Source organism: Manduca sexta, chromosome 26 (assembly GCF_014839805.1).
Source record: "Manduca sexta isolate Smith_Timp_Sample1 chromosome 26, JHU_Msex_v1.0, whole genome shotgun sequence".
NCBI lineage: Eukaryota > Metazoa > Arthropoda > Insecta > Lepidoptera > Sphingidae > Manduca > Manduca sexta.
In genome coordinates, this window is record NC_051140.1 from 6,678,098 (window position 1) to 6,696,792 (window position 18,695).

At 35.6% G+C, this 18,695-nt stretch overlaps 1 protein-coding gene across 1 annotated transcript in view; it reads right to left on the minus strand.

Annotated features, from left to right (window-relative positions):
• The window catches only part of LOC115450193, a gene marked incomplete in the record, with an annotated part of 177,766 nt that overhangs the window by 28,869 nt on the left and 130,202 nt on the right, over positions 1–18,695 (minus strand). The window contains 2 exon segments of the mRNA XM_037443107.1: positions 9,343–9,520; positions 11,036–11,152. Of these exon segments, the coding sequence (XP_037299004.1) occupies positions 9,343–9,520; positions 11,036–11,152 (295 nt within the window).

Sequence of the window (18,695 nt, forward strand, 5' to 3'; positions counted from 1 at the left end):
GTACACAAGGAGTTAAAACCTGCCAATATGGCGCATGTAAGTGTCTCGGATTCCGATATCGGCCTGTGTATATCCGTTTCCAACAGGCCGGCATAATTATGAAGATTGTCGAGTGGTAATCATTTCTCGTCAGTCCTAGATAAAAAGATTGCTAGAAAAGGCCGAAATATGTACATTTCTGTGTAATTTTTTTTTTCGATTCGCGGAATATCTTACTTCTAGTGGTTTGAATATTATTTTTTTATGAGCTCAAAAAAAGTGGGCTACAATGCGTGATAGATGAGCGCATAATCGAGATATGGCTCGCAAAAAGCGATTACATGAAAGAAAACTGCATCAAACTATGAAATGGCAACCCAAATGCCAAATTATAAACACGGTCACTTGCCACATGAATTGGGCAAACATCAACACAAGTATTGGAGCTAAAACAAATTCATCGTACAAACAAACCGAACAATTTAACATGCACGCGAATGTCGGCGCGTATTGTAATACCGCCATATATTATACGGAACTATTGTCTGTATTATATATGGCTGGGACGATTGTTTTTTTTAATTTTCGCGGATCTGCGTCTCGCGCAAGTAAAAACGGGTTGTTACATGTAAAGTTTTAATGGCTCCTAAATCATTTTTAGGGTTTAGTGGGAGCCTATCCTGGAGTGGAGGTTTTGCTCCGTTTAGCGACTTTGATTCATCGCCTTGGCTTTTACATATACAGCGATTAGTTATAAGAGAGTACATTTTCATTGCAAAATAGAAGGAGAATTTTATTTCGTGATATTTCTTAATTTTTTTTTACTTGTTTTGAATGAGAAGACGAGCTTGCTGTTCGCCTGATGTTAAGCGATACGACCGCCCATAAACAGTAGAAACACCAACTAACACCTTGAATTACAAAGTATTATTTGGTATTCCATTTTTTTTTTGTGTATGTAGGATTATCATTTTATTATCTATAACTTATTTCATAATGTAGCGTTTCTTAGTTCAAAAATTATTTATTAACCCCCTTATTCATAGACGTTTTTTATCTAAGGACGGAGCATTGCTATGATAACAAGGCATGTGTCATACATTAATGTGACTAGAAGTATTTATTCAGAATTAGTAAAAGAGGCCATAATGATCTTAAACCATCGAATATATGACGGAAGAAACTATCTCGCTAGCTACTAAAATTCATGTTCCATCGTTGTAGATTCTATATTAATAATTCTTCTTTCCTGCCAGCCCGAGCTGGCTTGTTTATTTACTATATTTTTCATTTATTTTATTTTCAATATAAATTGTTTATATAAGCTAATTTAATTAAGTAATAATTAAATATTCTCATGTAACTTGACTTATCATAAGTGCAACTATGTTCGCCTACGTGATGAATAAAGTATATTTTTTTTAATTTTTTTTTTTAAAAAAACTTAAAAGATTAGTCCAGTTGACACGGCCAGTAATTATATTTCTAAATATTTTTTTTTAATTAAAACTTAAAAGATTAGTCCAGTTGACACGGCCAGTAATTATATTTCTAAATAAAACGTTAGGAGGTTGAAAGTCTCGGCGGTTTAAATAAGAAATATCTTTATTAAAAAGCTTTGTTTTGTAATTAGGGGTTGTTGCGCCCGAATCATTAGCCTAATAGCGTTAATGGGCACGTAGATGCCTAGTGATGGGACGAAGTATCGATAACCGTCTCAAGAATCAGATTATAGTATTGTTAGGCGATTGATAAATAATTCCAATTTATGTGTCTGTGTGTATTGGTTTAGTTAGTAAAAAGTTATTATTATAGTAAAAAATAGTAACGGCTCAACTACATTCCGTTATGCAATTTTGTCACATTTCTCGTTGTGTGCATAAGCATGCATACAGGGACTATAAGCATATTCCCTGTTGTAGGTTGTTCATTGTACCAACTTTTATCGAAAATGAAATCCATTTTTAAAAGTCTTATTTATAATAGCATTTTTTATATATTCAACAGATTTATACCTTTTATTTTACATTTTTTTGTTGTTTGTAATTAAATAAAATATTTATTATTTCTTATTTTAAGTAAAAACTTTAAGTAACATATTTTCTACAATATTATGCACGATTTTTATCGACATCGATAATCACCTGAGTGTACAATACGACCTATTTAAATAAAAAATCGTCGGCTAAGGGCGTCTCGAATTTTTTCCTCGAAGGGAAAGAAAACGCTGTAATTCCTCGTAATGAATATTTAATTATTGTTTTCGTTTTTTTTTTTACTTCGTGAACATTTTATCGCGAATTTGGCGTAATTAATTCATTACTTTACACGTTTTTGCACTCACTTTGAGCGTGAACTTTGTTTTGAAATTTATTTTTTAATTTTCACGGTGTTACGAATATTTTTCTGAGCAACTAATTATCGTGTAACATTGGTCAGATGAAGAGAAGTGATGGCCATTTTGGGATTAACTTTTATTTTTTTCTTTATTCTTTTCACCGCTTCGCTACAGAATCGTGCCTGCTAGGAGAAACCTACGGCACCTGGTCAATTTCGGCCCACCACAGACTTTATGCGGCCCATTAACAACTATCTAACTATTCAAGTACGTATTTTTTTATGTCATAATGTAATAAACAACTTTGAAAAAGTATAGCCCAGAATTTTTTGGCTCATCGTTGAAAAAGTTCGCCCACCACTTCTCTAAAGGAAAACCATTGAATAATGTATTAAATAAACGAGGCTTTATAACTAATTTTCGCGAAGAACATTTTCTTTGTTTTATCTTCTATAATTATAAAGCTGTGCAATGCGACATATGATTTTGACGTCACATATTTTATAAAAATAGCGCCAATTAATTATACAATTCCTATTCTTAAATCAATGTTACACCACATTACACTTTCTCAAGGATATCGTAGAATAGATTTGACTTAGTTACACGAACGGCCAACGTTATCCGTACGCCTTAATCTAGAAAATGTTTCAACGGAATTTGAACCTTAAAAACCTCGCAGAATGTTCATGTAACAAATAAGGCTAATATACGGCTAGTTGAAGCAGCGAGAGCCTTAAGCCCCACAGTCTGCCAACTATTGCGAGCAGCTAAACAATTTAATTAGTTTCTACACAACACCAGCCAACAAGACGAAGTTGATGTAATGCTGCATTCGATGGCAACCGACAACTTTATAAAAGCTAACAGATTAAATATAATGTATAATGCTCGTGCATGCTTCGATGGTTTAGTTGTATGGCGTGCGCGGTACGACACCGCTCTGAAGTCTTGGGTTCGAATCCCAAGGTGGGCAAAGTGATACTGATTTTTTTACTGATATCAGCCCGGAGTCTGGACTTTATGCCCACTAAGGCTCGTCCATAAAAAAACCATAAATGCACGAATGATAATATATTGTATGAATAAATATTTCTTTCTTTCGCTATCACATCATGAGATGGAACACACAGACGAAAAATAGATGCCTTAGTCGCATCTCTACCTTTTCGGACATAAAAACGTGATGTGCTCGTAAGTGCTGAGTTGGTCATGACTTAAAACTCGCTTTGAGGAGTTTTAATAATACCAAAAAGTAAACGAAACGGTAAGGGAAACTGGATTTGTTGTTATTTGTACTTAAAAATGGATTCCTCAAAACGTTGCTTATGGTTCCATAGCTTCCATTTTGCCTCGTTTTATTCGAGCTTGATGTATATTTCACCAGAATGATGATGATGATGACATCAGAAACACGCACAAAGCTAAAGGAGATATGATTGCCGTCTTAAGAAGATACGGGATTGGAAACTATAATAACTAAGTCATATAAATGCTCAACAGAGACTAAGACTATATAATATGATAACTGATTTTGAAAAGAGCAACACCACTTACTTGCCCGTTTTTCTCTGGTGAGAACAGCTTTTCGAACTGGTAGTAGAGGTGAAATTGACGGAATCGGAATTAAGTATAACATTATGCGTGTTCAAATAAATAATTCCATTTTATTTTATAAATAAAATAAAACACAATCAACAAGATGGAAGTTGCAAAGTTACTTTTTTAGTACAAAACTAAAGGATAACTTATAAAAAACGGTTTACGTAAAGGTAAATCGAAGTTCGATTGACTAATTCCATTTCAAATGCATTCATTGAAATAAATCTCCAATGTTTGATTTCAAATAAACTTAATTATATAAAACAAATTCTATTAAGTCGAATGACTTTTATGAATGTTTCATTTATAGAATCAGATTTGCATTCATCGGTGCATGTACTTTAATAGTAATAATCCTTACTTATTTGAACTGTGTTTATTCAAATACATTTTCCAACGTCTAGACGAAATAGATATTGTGACATTGGCTCGGTGTGATTATCGATGCTGGTATTACTACACGATAAGCATTCGAATGACGAACGATTAGGTTATTTTATATATTTCACTGAATCGGAATATAAAGTGATTCTAATTTGATACTTATTGATTAAATAGTGTTATTGTAAATTTTGTATGAGTAACAAAGGACCAAGAGTTAAGGACTTCGTTTTTTTTATTATGTATAATACCTATAGCCCGAACATCAGTGACAGGTGACCAAGGCCGCTATGAAACATTCAGTGTTACAAGGATAAAATAGAATCCATATTTTTAGGGAAATCTGATAAAAAATAATGTACAAATAGATAGTGTCTCCCTAATTTCTCAAATATGGATATGATGTATAAATGTAAAGAAAATAGTTTATAAATAAAAACAGGCCCTTGTCAGAGATGAAAATAGAATTAATAATTCAAGTCGGTATGAGTAAGTTTTTAATGTTTAATCTACAATCCACAAAATATTTTATAGAACAAGTAATAAAATAGCTTCAGCTAAATTTCTGACTAAAGACAGACTTATAGGAAATAATATCTATGGCATTAAGTCCATTTATATACAAACGTTTTAATAAATAAATATCACTTTAATGTAAAAACTATTTCGATAATAACAATCCCATCCCTATCTTGAAATTTGTTACAATGCTGCGATTATCTACACAAATTGAGGTATCAAAAATAAAACGATACTGTTCGTATCTGTTGATCTTGTTTCGATTTGGCACGCCATTCAAAAATGAAACTTATTGACAGCTGAAAATTTAATTCGCACAAGTCTGTCGTCGAGTATTGAGTATCGATTATTGCGGATTGCTGGTAAACTTATGCTTGAACTTCAGATTTCGTAAACACGAACTAGATAATGAAATTGGGAAAATGTGACGGTAAATTTTATTTTGAATTTGAGTAATTTAATTAAGTATTATGTTTGTGTTATGGACTCCTTCTATTTTAATACATTTACTAGTTTATTATAATTGATTTTGTTTCACTGCTCGGCTCGTATTATGGTATTTTTGTGGAGTAAAAATCCTACGGGAGCGAAGTACCGAGATTGATAATAACCCTTTTTTTCTATCTTTCACTGAATGATTTATGTGTCGACTAACAATCACCCAATAAATCGCTATCAAGCATCCAAACATCCTAATACCTTCTGAGAATACATAACTGCCCAAATTTACCAAGAATATATTCTAAGATATGATTCTCAAGATCCGTAATTCTAGGTATTCGCCTCATTTTTACAGTACGTTGAACGTTATTCTATAAGTACGCTTTAATTTCACACGAAAAAGTACTTACTGTTGTAGATTCTATTGACAATATCATAAGTATGTATAACGTAATACTATTTATTATTTTTAACAAGTAACTGGCGAGAGGTGTCCCAGTACAGGATCAGTTGGAGTACTCTTGATTCGGAGTCCAAGATTCACTTTGGGTCGCTGAGTCAACGGAGTAAGTATTTATTTTTGTACATAATTGCTGAAGTTAGTGTTTCCAATGAAATTATGCGTCAGCGAGATGTAAGGAAACTGTTTTTTGGAATCTTTAACTTTTAGTATTCTAGCGGCACATGCATTGGTTCGTGATCTTTGATGTTTGTTATGAACCATAAAAAGAATGACTGAAAATTCAGTTTTTCTCACAACTATTTCAATCATAGATCTTTTTTTTTAACTGCGTTTCCCGCTATTCCAGCGTGTGCTAGGCGTAACACTCCTCACATACGTAGAATAAGTAACATAGATTCGTTTTAACAAACTGTCTTCTGTTTGTTTTTATCTCAGGTAGATAAAGTCAAACTTCGAAATTTCTTATCAAGCAAAATAAGTGAGGTTTGACTTAAGAATGGCACTCAGAACCTCCGACACCACAATCCTTATAGATTCTATAATATACTACAACACCAATGAGGCTATATTTGTAAGCAAGCAAGAATTTTATGCTAGTCATTATCCATTAAAATTTTGGCAATAATCCGCGCCGCTGCTGGCTGAATGCAACATATCGACAAACAATAGCACTAAACATTACCTTTGCTTAGTGGGCCGGAATATGCCGAGTGTATACAGGCCTGATACCGAGCCAACAGTAGCAAATATTTGAGTGATTGCCCCCGTGTACGGGGATTTGTCGATACGCGCCTCTTTGTAGGGTTGGCAGGGATTCGGCTCAAAATTATTAAAATAATTAATTTTATGGATATTATTTATGTGAAAATGTTTATACGCGACATTTTGCGTGAAATATTATGTTACAGGTTAAAAGTTAATATTATAACCTACGTATTGTATTTTTAAAATATTCCACTATCTTTACGTCTCTTTTATTTTTTAGTCTATTGGGAATGTAGATATATATTTATTAACACTAGTGATAGTGCAGTGGTTGAGATTCGGCGACTGGACAATACACAAATTTTAATTTTCTGCACTCCTCTTTATAAACATTAATTATGCCAAATTTTACACTTCTGCATGCGGGGAAAAATGAAAGGGCTACAACATTTTTCTTCAAATATGATACACAGATACGTCAGTACACAAAAAAATATTTTTGAATTGCCTATCTATACATATTGGAAAGTTATAAACACTTTTCATACACTCTAAAAATCATATACAAAGAAAGTGGCAGCCCTATGAAAACTATCTGTACGAAAGTCGATATTTTATATGCGGTACGCTCGGCAATATCGATGTTTTATGCTGAATGAATGCCACTTCGCTACTGGTGGCGCGTTATTGAGTCGGCGCGAAGTACTGTATTGGGGCTTTTATTGTGTGAATTTCGGTTTAGCCGTTAAGTGAAACGTGAAATAGAAAGTTGGCAGTTTGTTTGCACACTAATTAAATCTTTCGAATTAGTTTTGTAAAGTCTCGCGTTAGGCTCTTGAATTTAAATTTTCAAATTAAAATTGTGGATGAGTTTTGTTAATGGGATTTTATTTCCAGTTTTAAGCTTTGTTTTGTGTTATTTAGAATTAATTTTGTTCGTGAAGAGTACTTTAACCTTGCTATAGAATAAATAGGTTTACATACTATTATAGCACGATTTATTTTTTGTCCAGCTGAATAGCGAAATTGATCGGTAATGTACGTCAGTAGTATAATAAGAGCTATGACGGCGTATGAAATAGACAAGCGCTGAGTTTTATCTCTGAAGGGGTAAGCGAAGGCGTAATAGGTGCACCCACGTTCCGCTGTGTGTATTACTATTCCGTCTCATGATGTGATAACGGACGAGCCTATCGCCATATCGAGCACAAATTCCAGACTCCAGGTTGATCCTTAGTAGAAAGACCCAATACCACCTTGGGATCGAACCCGAGACCACGACATTGTAGTTGAACCGTAATACAACTACGTTACCGATGCAGTCTGATATTAACTGATATCTTTTTATAAAATATATGTGAAGGAAACCTTTGTGTCCCTTTTTAAGGACAATGCATGCACGGAGTGTAAAATTTATCATAAAATCATGTAGAAAGGAGCACAGAAAAATAATACTTATTATGTATTACAAACATATTAAATTCGACGGTAGAATTTTGACACACAAGACGATTTGTTATTAAATTATAAATAAGTATTTCCGAATTCGACCACGATAAAAACAATGAAACATATATTCCCAACCATAGGTTTCATTATAATATTTCCTGATAATAACCAGATACTGACCCTCTTGGTCGGTATGCGGTTAAAATATCAGCTGTACAGAGGGTGCTTCAATGAGTTGCAATTGCATTATTCATATTTAGTTATATTAAAGGCGCCAAAAAGTTACAGTTTTATTTCTCACTATCATTTGTTCGCGATTCCACCTGCGTTATAAACTTTCCCGGGATAAAAGTATATATTATGTACTTTTATAGATTAAAAACCAGCCACCTTGTATTATGGTTCAAGCTTCTAACTAAATTTTATCGAAATTGGTTTAAGAATTTGGCCGTGAAATCTTAACAAATAGATAGAGTCACTTTCGCATTTATAACGTTTTAAATATAACTTTTGGTCACGGCATCCCTGTATGAAAAAAAACTATGAGAAAATTCTCGCTATGTCTCCCAGGGTCTCAAACTAAATCTCCATAAATTTTATCGATATCGCTTTAGCGATTCAACCGTGAAAGCGTAACAGAGTTACTTACATATTAGTAATATAAGCATGGATGTTTGGATTAGTGCTAACTATAATATACCTACGCTTTACTAACGTTTTAGGCCTCTCCTTAAACGCATTTTACATCAAATTTTTAGTTCGTCGTATTGTACGAGTCACCATGTTGCAAACTTTCTTAGGTTTTGCAAAAACTCGGTCTCTTAAAAGCCCAGAAACCCGAGCGGCTAACTAAACATGTGCAAGGATAATAAGTTTTATTTAGATATTATTTGCCACGAAGCCGGCGCGTTCAGTATAAAAGTTCTCGCAGCAAATTGCAGAGTAAGTCCGCCGTGGCAAATATTTGAATTGTAGAGTGGGATTGGTTTGCCTCCTACGTATTCAGTGGCAGTGTTTACATCGAAAAATAAAAATTTCTTTACGATCCACAACCCATCCGGACGGACTTCGGGAACGTCTCGGGGTTTTGGTATATTTTGTAGAAATTGCTCGAAGGTTTCCGGCGCCGTGGCTCGGATTTGTTGTCCGTCAAATTTCGGGTCCATAAAATATTACGTAACGGATATTGTTTTTTATGAATGTTTGCGAGGGGAATGTTTTGGGATATTTTTTCACGCAGGTTAAAATGATTTGGGTATGACCGACATAAAGAAACACGGAATTCGTAATTTTGGTAAATTGTTTATGTAGTAACACTTTACTGAAGGAGCGATTAGGAATAATTCCCTTGAATATAATATCGGTTATTAACTAACTTTTCATACATAGTAAACAAAACTCTGCTCAAAGGTGGTTAAAGTATCGTTTTCTATAAAATGTGAAGTTTCCTAATCTCAATACATACCTGAAGCAGCGTCTCTGGTGCCGAGCACAGAGGCGATCTGCGGCCGCTCCTCGTTGATAACCAGCTCGGCCTGCTCACTGTAGACGGAGTGGACACTTGAGATGCACGTAAGCCGCAGCTGCCCGCGCTCGAAGCTGTCCGGCCTCACCATGAACGACAATTGGCTCACTGAAGCCACCTGGACAAAGCAATGAATTAAGAACTAGAATGTTTTGGTCAATAAAGTAAAATTTTCTATAGCAACACCACCAATATACATTTTTTCGATATGTATCTATAGCTTTATGACGATTTACAATGTGTTACTGGCAAAAAATAATATCGATATTGTTTACATCAACAAAAAAATATTGCGTGACATTAAAATAATATCGTGATAAATAGTAACCAATGTATTAGTTAATATTTTTAACTAAATAAAATGACGAGAATGTAGAAGTAACGTTAAAAATAAAAAAATTGTATAAGTTCTTAGGCAACTTTGGTTCTCGCGGCCTAAATTTCCATATGATTGAACCAGTGCGGATCACCAATAAATACCGCATTTGATCATTTCATTCATCTGGTCTGCCATAATTGGAAATGAGCGTTATTTGTGGGCAGTATACACAATTATCATTAGCTATTTCTATGAAGGAAAATACGAATGGTATTTTTTTTTACGAATCCCGTTTCATTGACAAGGGAAGATTTATGTTCCATTTTACGCAGGGCTCAACCACTTTGTTTTAATTTTTTACTTATTTTATTAGATCACCAGTAGGTAATACATTAAGAACTAAAAAAACAAACACTCAAATCATAGTACTCAGTTACAGGCATCCACTTATCCTTTTGCTGGATCCATTCGTTGATATGTAAAGTAAAGATGATGATGCTATGTAAGTAGACAGACACGTAAGAAAATACATTCAGCAGCAATAAAAGAAACTGCGGATAGAATCTGCATTACATGAAATAGTTTCCAAGATCACATGAATTTCAATGCAACTTGATCAGCTTGCTGTATTCAAAAGAATTTAATAAAACGTAATCACGTATATTATACTATTCCCAATTCCCCTTGCTTTTTATTATTAACGATAAGAACTTATTTACCTAATTATTTCAATAGAAATGATAGAATAAATAATTGATCTAAAATTTTCATAAAGTTCAAATTTGCTTAAAATTGCTAATAAACAGTTCATAACGAGAAATAAAAACCACAAGCTATTTAAATTTTACTTAGTATACTACGAAAGCACAAGCTTTAACATTTAGTAAAAATTACGCTAGATTTAAACGCTAAATAAAGTTATATTTAGCGTCAATTTTTTACATATATTTATATATATTATGCGGCGATAGCCTGGTTGGTTGTGGAACGGTCTGCCAAGACGAATGTCCGCAGGTTCAAATCCCCAGGGCACACACCTCTAACTTTTCTAAAAGTTGTGTGTATTATTTGTGAATTATCGCTTGCTTTAACGGTGAAGGCAAAAATCCTGAGGAAACCTGCGTACCCGAGAAATTCTCTATAGGAATTTTAAGGGAGCGTGAAGTCTACCAATCCGCACTGGGCCAGCGTGGTGGAATAAGACCTAATCCTTCTCAGTGGTAAAGAAGGCCCGTGCCCAGCAGTGGGACAGTATATAATACAGAGCTGATATTATTATTATTTATTAAAGTTATATTGAAAAGTGCTATTTACCTTATTTGAAGTTTCTGCTGTGGGCATTGGATCCGTAGCATCTTCGTCTACGGATGTGTCGTGGTGTCTCGGAGTGGGGAGCACCACTGTGTCCTGACTTGGTAACACCTCACCATCCTGAAGATAGGATTTATTGAATATAAACATTATTATTCTTTGAGAAAACAAATTGCGCATAAATTCAATTTGTACGTTATCAAAATTCCATGAGAATAAAATCAGTTGACTAAAAACGGTAGGTCTTTTGTAAGTAATATTTGAAGATGTTGAAACAGGATTTAAGCTTGCGGCATTAAAATTGGTTGACTAAATAGTGGTGTGTCCTTGATACAAGCATATGGTATATTAAAGATGACTTATTAGTTCATGACTATCCTCTCCATTAAATAATAGTTTTGTTTTAAAATATAGAAGTTCACATCCAATATCTGCATCTTCGAGAGTTATGCGTACTAAAGGAGAAATAATCTTAAAGAGAAATAAGCAAATACATTCGAATGAAACTCTTGGAAAGTGGTTGGAAAAATAAAAATACAATATAAACCAATAACTTATACGCTATCCAATATCGTATGAAATATCTATGATAGTAACGAAAATAACATTTCACAACCTTAATTAAGACGTAGGTCGTACATCCATTGACCCTTGCATGTAAATTATGCAAAAGTATAAAATTCGGGTTCAACTGATCAAATTTCCGATAAATAATATTTTAAACCTCATGGTTCGAGCGAACGGACCGTGGGTTGTCGGTGCCGTTACGGATGATTGCCTGTAATTTTTCATATATATGCACTCTTTGCGCGGTCACTGATTCGAGCGAGTAAAAAATTTATCAAACATATCTTTTTATAAGTGGCAATGTGTAATCTCGCTTTCGCTTTATGCTTTTCTCCTTAAGGTTTAAAATTACGAGTTTGTTGCTCATGCTCAGCTACTTTTTACTATACAAACAAAAATATCGCATCTTCGACTAAAGCGATTTTAATAAAACAAAGTGAAAACCTCTTTTTAGAATCTCGTCTCTATAGCTAACAGAATTTTCTTGGAGCTGCAATGACGACCATTGTTTAATTTTTATTAGTTCATTATTTGGAAACGCGGACAGATTCGGCCAAATTAATTTACACACAACACAACACACATAAATATATATATATAGTATGTATTCGAATATACAATCTTTTCGGTGGGGGTAAAAGAAACTGTCAAATATTATTAAAAAAAAAGAGGAATGATATGACTGTTGAAGAAAAAATTACTGTCGGCAAAGAGAATTATAATTTATAAATCGGAACAAAAGGGGCTCCCGGGAGCACATGCATAAAGAAAGGAATTTGGGGTGAGTTTATTTAATTATATATTAGTATGTATGTATAAGACCACACAGGATCGAGAAGTCCGCACGTTGGCCGAAGAAAAATTATGTATTACCATCTATTACATAACATTTGGTCCTTCGAGCCGGATATACTGGTTTTTAGCGGCTTCCGCTGATGTGCGGGGTTCTCTTTCTGTACAAAGAAAACACTATCGGTTCCTTCTCGAAGTATTCTGGCGGTGTATGAATACTTTGATAAAGGTAATATTTATTCGTGGTTATGCGGATCATAAACACGAATAATATATATATTGCGGATTTTGCGGATAATATTATTTAAAGTCATATTTTTGCAGTGATAGCTGCCATTTCCCTTTTTCACACTTCACAGAGAAACTCATAATATTGCGGTAGGGCTACACATATATTTATTTCGTTTCCCTTATTATAATATGACATACATTACGTATCCAAAAGATACATTGCACACTCACAACGAAATTGATTTGGTCTAGTCTGTGTACGTTTCTTTGTGGAAGAATTAATATTTGTGTAAGTGGTCTAATATACATATATTTTGTGCGGTTATGCGGTTTTAGGGATTATATTAATATAAAACGCAAATAATAATTTATTTTTATGGTGACATTTTTTATTTGCGTGTCTGACAATTGTATGTCAGAAAAGTATTTGAAAAGCGATTTTCTCTTGTCGCTTAGCGGTCTAGCGGTTGGTGCGGTATAATTTCATAGTGTGGTGTGATTTTGGACGCGGGTTCAAATCCACCTGAAGTATTTGTATTCCTTGCTTTTGTATAACAATATAGATATTTTATTGCGGGCCTCAAATTGTCTGAGGGAGTATTCTTTTATTTTAATATTTAATAATTTTAAATTTCCTTAAAATGCCTCCTAAAAATCAACTAAGACTTTTAAAAGTGAAGTATGATACAGCGTTATTAAATTTAAACAAACTTCACGAGATTTCACAGTCAGGGCTATGTACGGAGGGAGAAAGAAGTGAATTCAAAATAAGATATGCCGATTTGGAACACATTTACACGGAATTCACTTCTAGTCATATGGAGTACCTAGCTAACTTGGAGGATGAATTTGAAATAGAAGAGTTTACCCAAAAATACATGGTATATAACCAAAAATATTATGATGTGAAACGGAAGTTTTAGATTTATTTCCTGAGGGCAGCTGTCGGTCTGAATATGGCACTGCTTCTTCCACAGATAGGAAAAGGAACGAGCATGCCATTTTACCAAAAGTTCGGTTACAAACCTTTAACGGGAAATTAGAGGAATTTACATCTTTTATGGAATTATTTGAATCATTGGTTGGTAAAGATCCAAAATTGTCTGATACTGAGAAATTATATTACTTACTGGGGTCTCTTGATGACGAGCCAAAGAGTCTTACTAAGCATTTGTCCGTCACAGGCGACAATTATTCAATAGCTTTGGATTTGTTGAAAAGACAATATGGTAACAAACGAGCATTAGCCGATAAATTGTTACAAAATTTGTTGGCAACGACTAGGGTTATCAATAATTATTCTTCTTTGAAACAATTTCTTAACACTTTGGTTGTGAATACAAAAGGGTTAGAAAAATGAATTTCCCTGTATCGGAGTGGTCTTATCTTTTATTCTATATAAATTTTCAAAAACTTGACTCTAGTTTGAAAAACGTTTTGAAGCGAGGTTATCTAATAAGGAATTGCCTGATTTTTCTGATTTGATTCAGTTTTTGGAGAAGGAAGTTAGGATCTTAGAGTCTAGTGGCGATGGTCAAAGCAGTAAAAGTGGCTCTGTGAATTCTCGGACACACCATGCCACGTTTGTAGGTGAACCAATGATGGTTTGCAAGCTATGTAAGCAAGGAAGTCATCATTTATCAAAATGTGTGAAATTTTTAGCATTGAATCCACACCAGCGGAAGGAGCATGTAAAAGAATTTCGGCTTTGTTTTAGGTGTTTAGGGAAGCACAGTATTGATCAGTGCGTATCGAGTTGGTCATGTTACAAATGCAATTCTAATAAACACCACTACCTTATCCACTTTGATTTGCGGCCGGTGGTTACAGCAGGGGACGTGTCAGGGGTTCCACGATCGGGTGATGGACCACGTTCACCAAGTGCTAATGAAAATCGGGTAGTTGCACACAAATTGGACACTAGTGGTGAAAAGGCTACTTGTACCACAGCTAGGGTAGGGGGACCTGTTAAAGATCATCATGGGGTAACTGCGTCAGCAGTGGATGATGATATAGCTTTATCTGTCTCTAACATAAATAAAAACTATAGGCGGACAGTGCTACTAGCAACAGCTATAGTACGTGTCATGGACAGATATGGGGAGTACCATCAAGTTCGTGCGCTACTAGATGGGGGTAGTCAGACTACATTTATCACCGATACCGTTGTTAAAAGGCTTGGATTAAAACGATTTAAGTCCAATTCTATTTCGGTAACGGGTTTAGGGGAGGACTTGTGAGTGATTGTAGAGGAGGCGTAAATTTGGTTATGTGTTCTAAATATTCGGAACATCCTAGATTGGTAACAAGGGCAATAGTATTAGGCACTATCACTCATAACCTGCCGACTCAAACTCTGTCTCAAAATTTTGCGGAATGGTATAGAGGTATCTATTTAGCGGATGACCAATTCTTTGTTGGTCGACCGGTTGATATTTTAATAGGTGCCGATCTCATGGGTGAAATCATGATTGGTGATTGTGTGAAAGTTAATGATTATTTGCCACGCGCAATGAATACGGTTTTTTGGTTACGTATTGATGGGTCCAGTAACCCATAAGGTTTCTCAATGTGATGAGCGGTCTCAGACATTTTTTCGCGGCATATGTTACCACAAACCAGATTTTGGAAAAATTCTGGGAAGTGGAAGATATACCGGATTCGGTTTTAGTTAATCCTGAAGATGCGGATTGCGAAAATAGGTTTTGTGAAACGCATCAACGGGATCAAACGGGGAGATATATAGTGCGGTTACCCTTTTAGACGATAAACCTGAATTGGGGATTCAATTTCGATAGCCAAGAAACGGTTCATGGCTATGGAAAGGCGGTTAATCTCGAATGAGGCATTGCGGGAAAAGTATATTGCATTTATGCGAGATTATGAAAAATTAGGGCATATGTCTGTCTGTGATCGGCAACCAGAGGACTATGCAGAAGGTAAAGGGTACGTCATACCTCACCACGGTATTTTTAAAACAAACTCGGATAAAATTCGTGTGGTATTTGATGCCAGCTGTAAGACTACGACAGGGGTATCATTAAATGATAGATTACATGCTGGTCCAAAACTACAGCGAGATATAATGGAGATTATTTGTCGGTTTAGGATGTTTGAATATGTCTTCACCACGGACATCAAGATGATGTTTCGACAAATTCTTATTCATAGGGATGACTGGAAGTATCAATTGATATTTTGGAGAGAATCTCGGATCAACCTTTGCTATTATACGCTTTGCAAACTGTCACGTATGGCATGAAGTCAGTCCATATCTCGCGATAAGAACCTTGCGACAATTGGCGGATGATGGTGAAGTAAAGTATCCGGCGGCAGCTAATCTTTTAAGATTTTCTGTTTACATGGATGACATTTTGGGAGGCGCAGATACTGAAGCGGAAGCAAAACAATTAAAAGCGGACCTAACTAATTTGCTTCATTCTGGTGGTTTTGAGCTGAGTAAATGGGTGTCTAACAATAAGCGTCTATTAGATGATATTTCAATTGAAGATTTAGAGAAACCACGTACTTTTGATAAAGAGGGTGGATCGGGTTTTACAAAATATTAGGGTAGAATGGGATCCAAACCGAGATAGTTTTTCATATCATTGTAAAGTTACAGATTCTGAAAATGTAGTAAACGTATAATTCTATCAACCTTGGCTAGGACTTTTGATCCGCTAGGTTGGATAGCGCCAGTGATATTCCAGGGCAAGGTTCTTATGCAACGCCTCTGGAGATTGAATTTAACCTGGGATGAAACTCCACCAACAGATGTGATAGCGGAATGGAGATGCATTATAAAGGATTTACCTCAAATCGAGAATATTTATATAGATCGTTTTGTGTTAGGTGGAAATAAAGTATGTGCCTTACATGGTTTTTCGGATGCATCTGAAAGCGGTTATAGCGCAGTTGTATATTTAAGGGTAGTGGACGAACATGGTGTTGTAAAGGTTTCTATTATGATGGGCAAATCGCGTGTTGCACCATCAAAAATGAAAATTACTATTCCGAAGTTAGAATTGTTGGGCGCTGCTCTTTTGGTACGACTTGTAAAATACATATTTGATTCAATTAAGGATCTTGCTCAAATTACAGAAATATTTTGTTGGTCAGATAGTACTATAGTTCTCTTGGCTGAGGATGTCTCCTCATACTTTACAAACATTTGAAGGAAATCGAGTATCCCAGATAGTAAATTGCGGACTGGATATAAAATGGAGGCATGTGCCATCGGAGATGAACCCTGCGGACGTTGCAAGCCGGGGTTGTCGGGCTGGAATTGCTCGCCTCCCCATATGTGGTGGTCACCTCAATGGCTTAAAGAACTTTGAAACAACCTGGCCTGCAGATCAGGCAAGGCAACTAAAGATGTTCCGGGTTTGCGGAAACCCTGGTAAATGTCCATATGGGTACAACGGTTTATTAATCCACTGTTTATCAGATATAGTTCTTTAGTTATACTACAAAACAGTCGTTGCGTACTGTTTTAGGTTTGTACACAATATAAGGAACCCTTCTAATAAACGTACAGGTGTTCTGACTGTTAAGGAGCGGAATCGGTCTTGATCGGCTCGTTAAATTAGTGCAGCAAACGGAATTTGCTGCGGACATAGATTGTTTGAATCGACACAAGCCGTGTTCGACTCGGTTGAGACGTTTGTGTCCGTTTCATAATGCGGATTTGTTGCGTGTTGGAGGTCGTTTAGATCATTCGAGCCTTCCATTCCAATCAAAACACCCATTAGTTTTACCCAAAAATCATTCTTGACAAATTTAATTATTGACCATGCACATCGAGTTTATTGTCATGTGGGTGCAACAGCACTGCAGGCTATTTTGCAAAAGGATTTCTGGATTCTGTCGGCTCGGCAAGCCATTCGAAGTCGAATTTTTAAGTGTATATCGTGTTTCAGGTCTAAGGCTAGGCCGGTTGAGCCAGTTATGTCTGCATTACCGTGACAGGGTAAACGCAACTGGTATATTTCATACAGTGCAAACGGATTTTGCAGGACCTTTTTCAATTAGAGCCTCACGTCTTAGAAATGCAAAAATTTTGAAGGCATATTTGTGTGTTTTTGTCTGCTCTGCAACCAAAGCGGTGCATTTGGAGGTTGTTGGAGACTTGACAACAGAAGCGTTCGGAGCTGCGTTGACGCGTTTCACATCTCGGCGCGGACTCCCGAGTGTGATACGTTCTGATAATGGTACTAATTATGTAGGAACAAACAAACACCTCAACGAGGTTGACAAGTATCTTCGGAATAGGAAGTTGAGAATAGTCTTAAGAATTTTGCAGCCAAGAGTAATATTACTTGGTTATTCAATGTGCCTTCGGGACCTCACTTCGGGGATTGTTTGAAGCGGCTGTCAAATCTGCAAAACCTTATTAAAGCGGATGATCGGGGAGCAGGTTTTGACTTATGAGGAATTGTCGACAGTGTTCACAAGAGTTGAAGCAGTACTCAACCTCGCCCACTATGTCCTTCTATCAAATGATCCTACGGATCTCGAAGTGTTGACCCCAGCACATTTCTTGGTCGGCAAGTCATTGCTTTCTGTGCCTGAGTATAATTTCGAACACGTAGTTAATACGCGGTTGGGACGTTTTAGATTAGTTCAGGCTATAGGTCAACGTTTCTGGAAACAATGGAGTGACCGTTACCTACACTGTTCCAGAATCGTAACAAATGGACAACCGGTTGATCCACCTAAAGTAGGGGACCTCGTTTTAATAAAAGAGGAGAATGTCCCTGTCCTTAAATGGAAGAGAGGGAGAGTTTTGTGAACTTTTACCTGGGATTGATGGGTTATCCGAATTGTCAGAAGTTAAAGACTGCCTCAGGGAATTTACTGAGGCCTGTAGTAAAAATTGCGAAGTTGCCGCTGGATTAGTTTCCAGTGATACAAGTGTTTTCCATTCCGATGTTTTAATGGTTAATTACTTATTATATTTATATTGCGTGCTTATTTGAATGTTAGTATAACTTTCAATGAAAGGGGCTTGTTGTGTTATTTGATAAAGGCTTTCACAGCCTTTCTCGGGCGGCGGGATGTTTAATTTTATTAG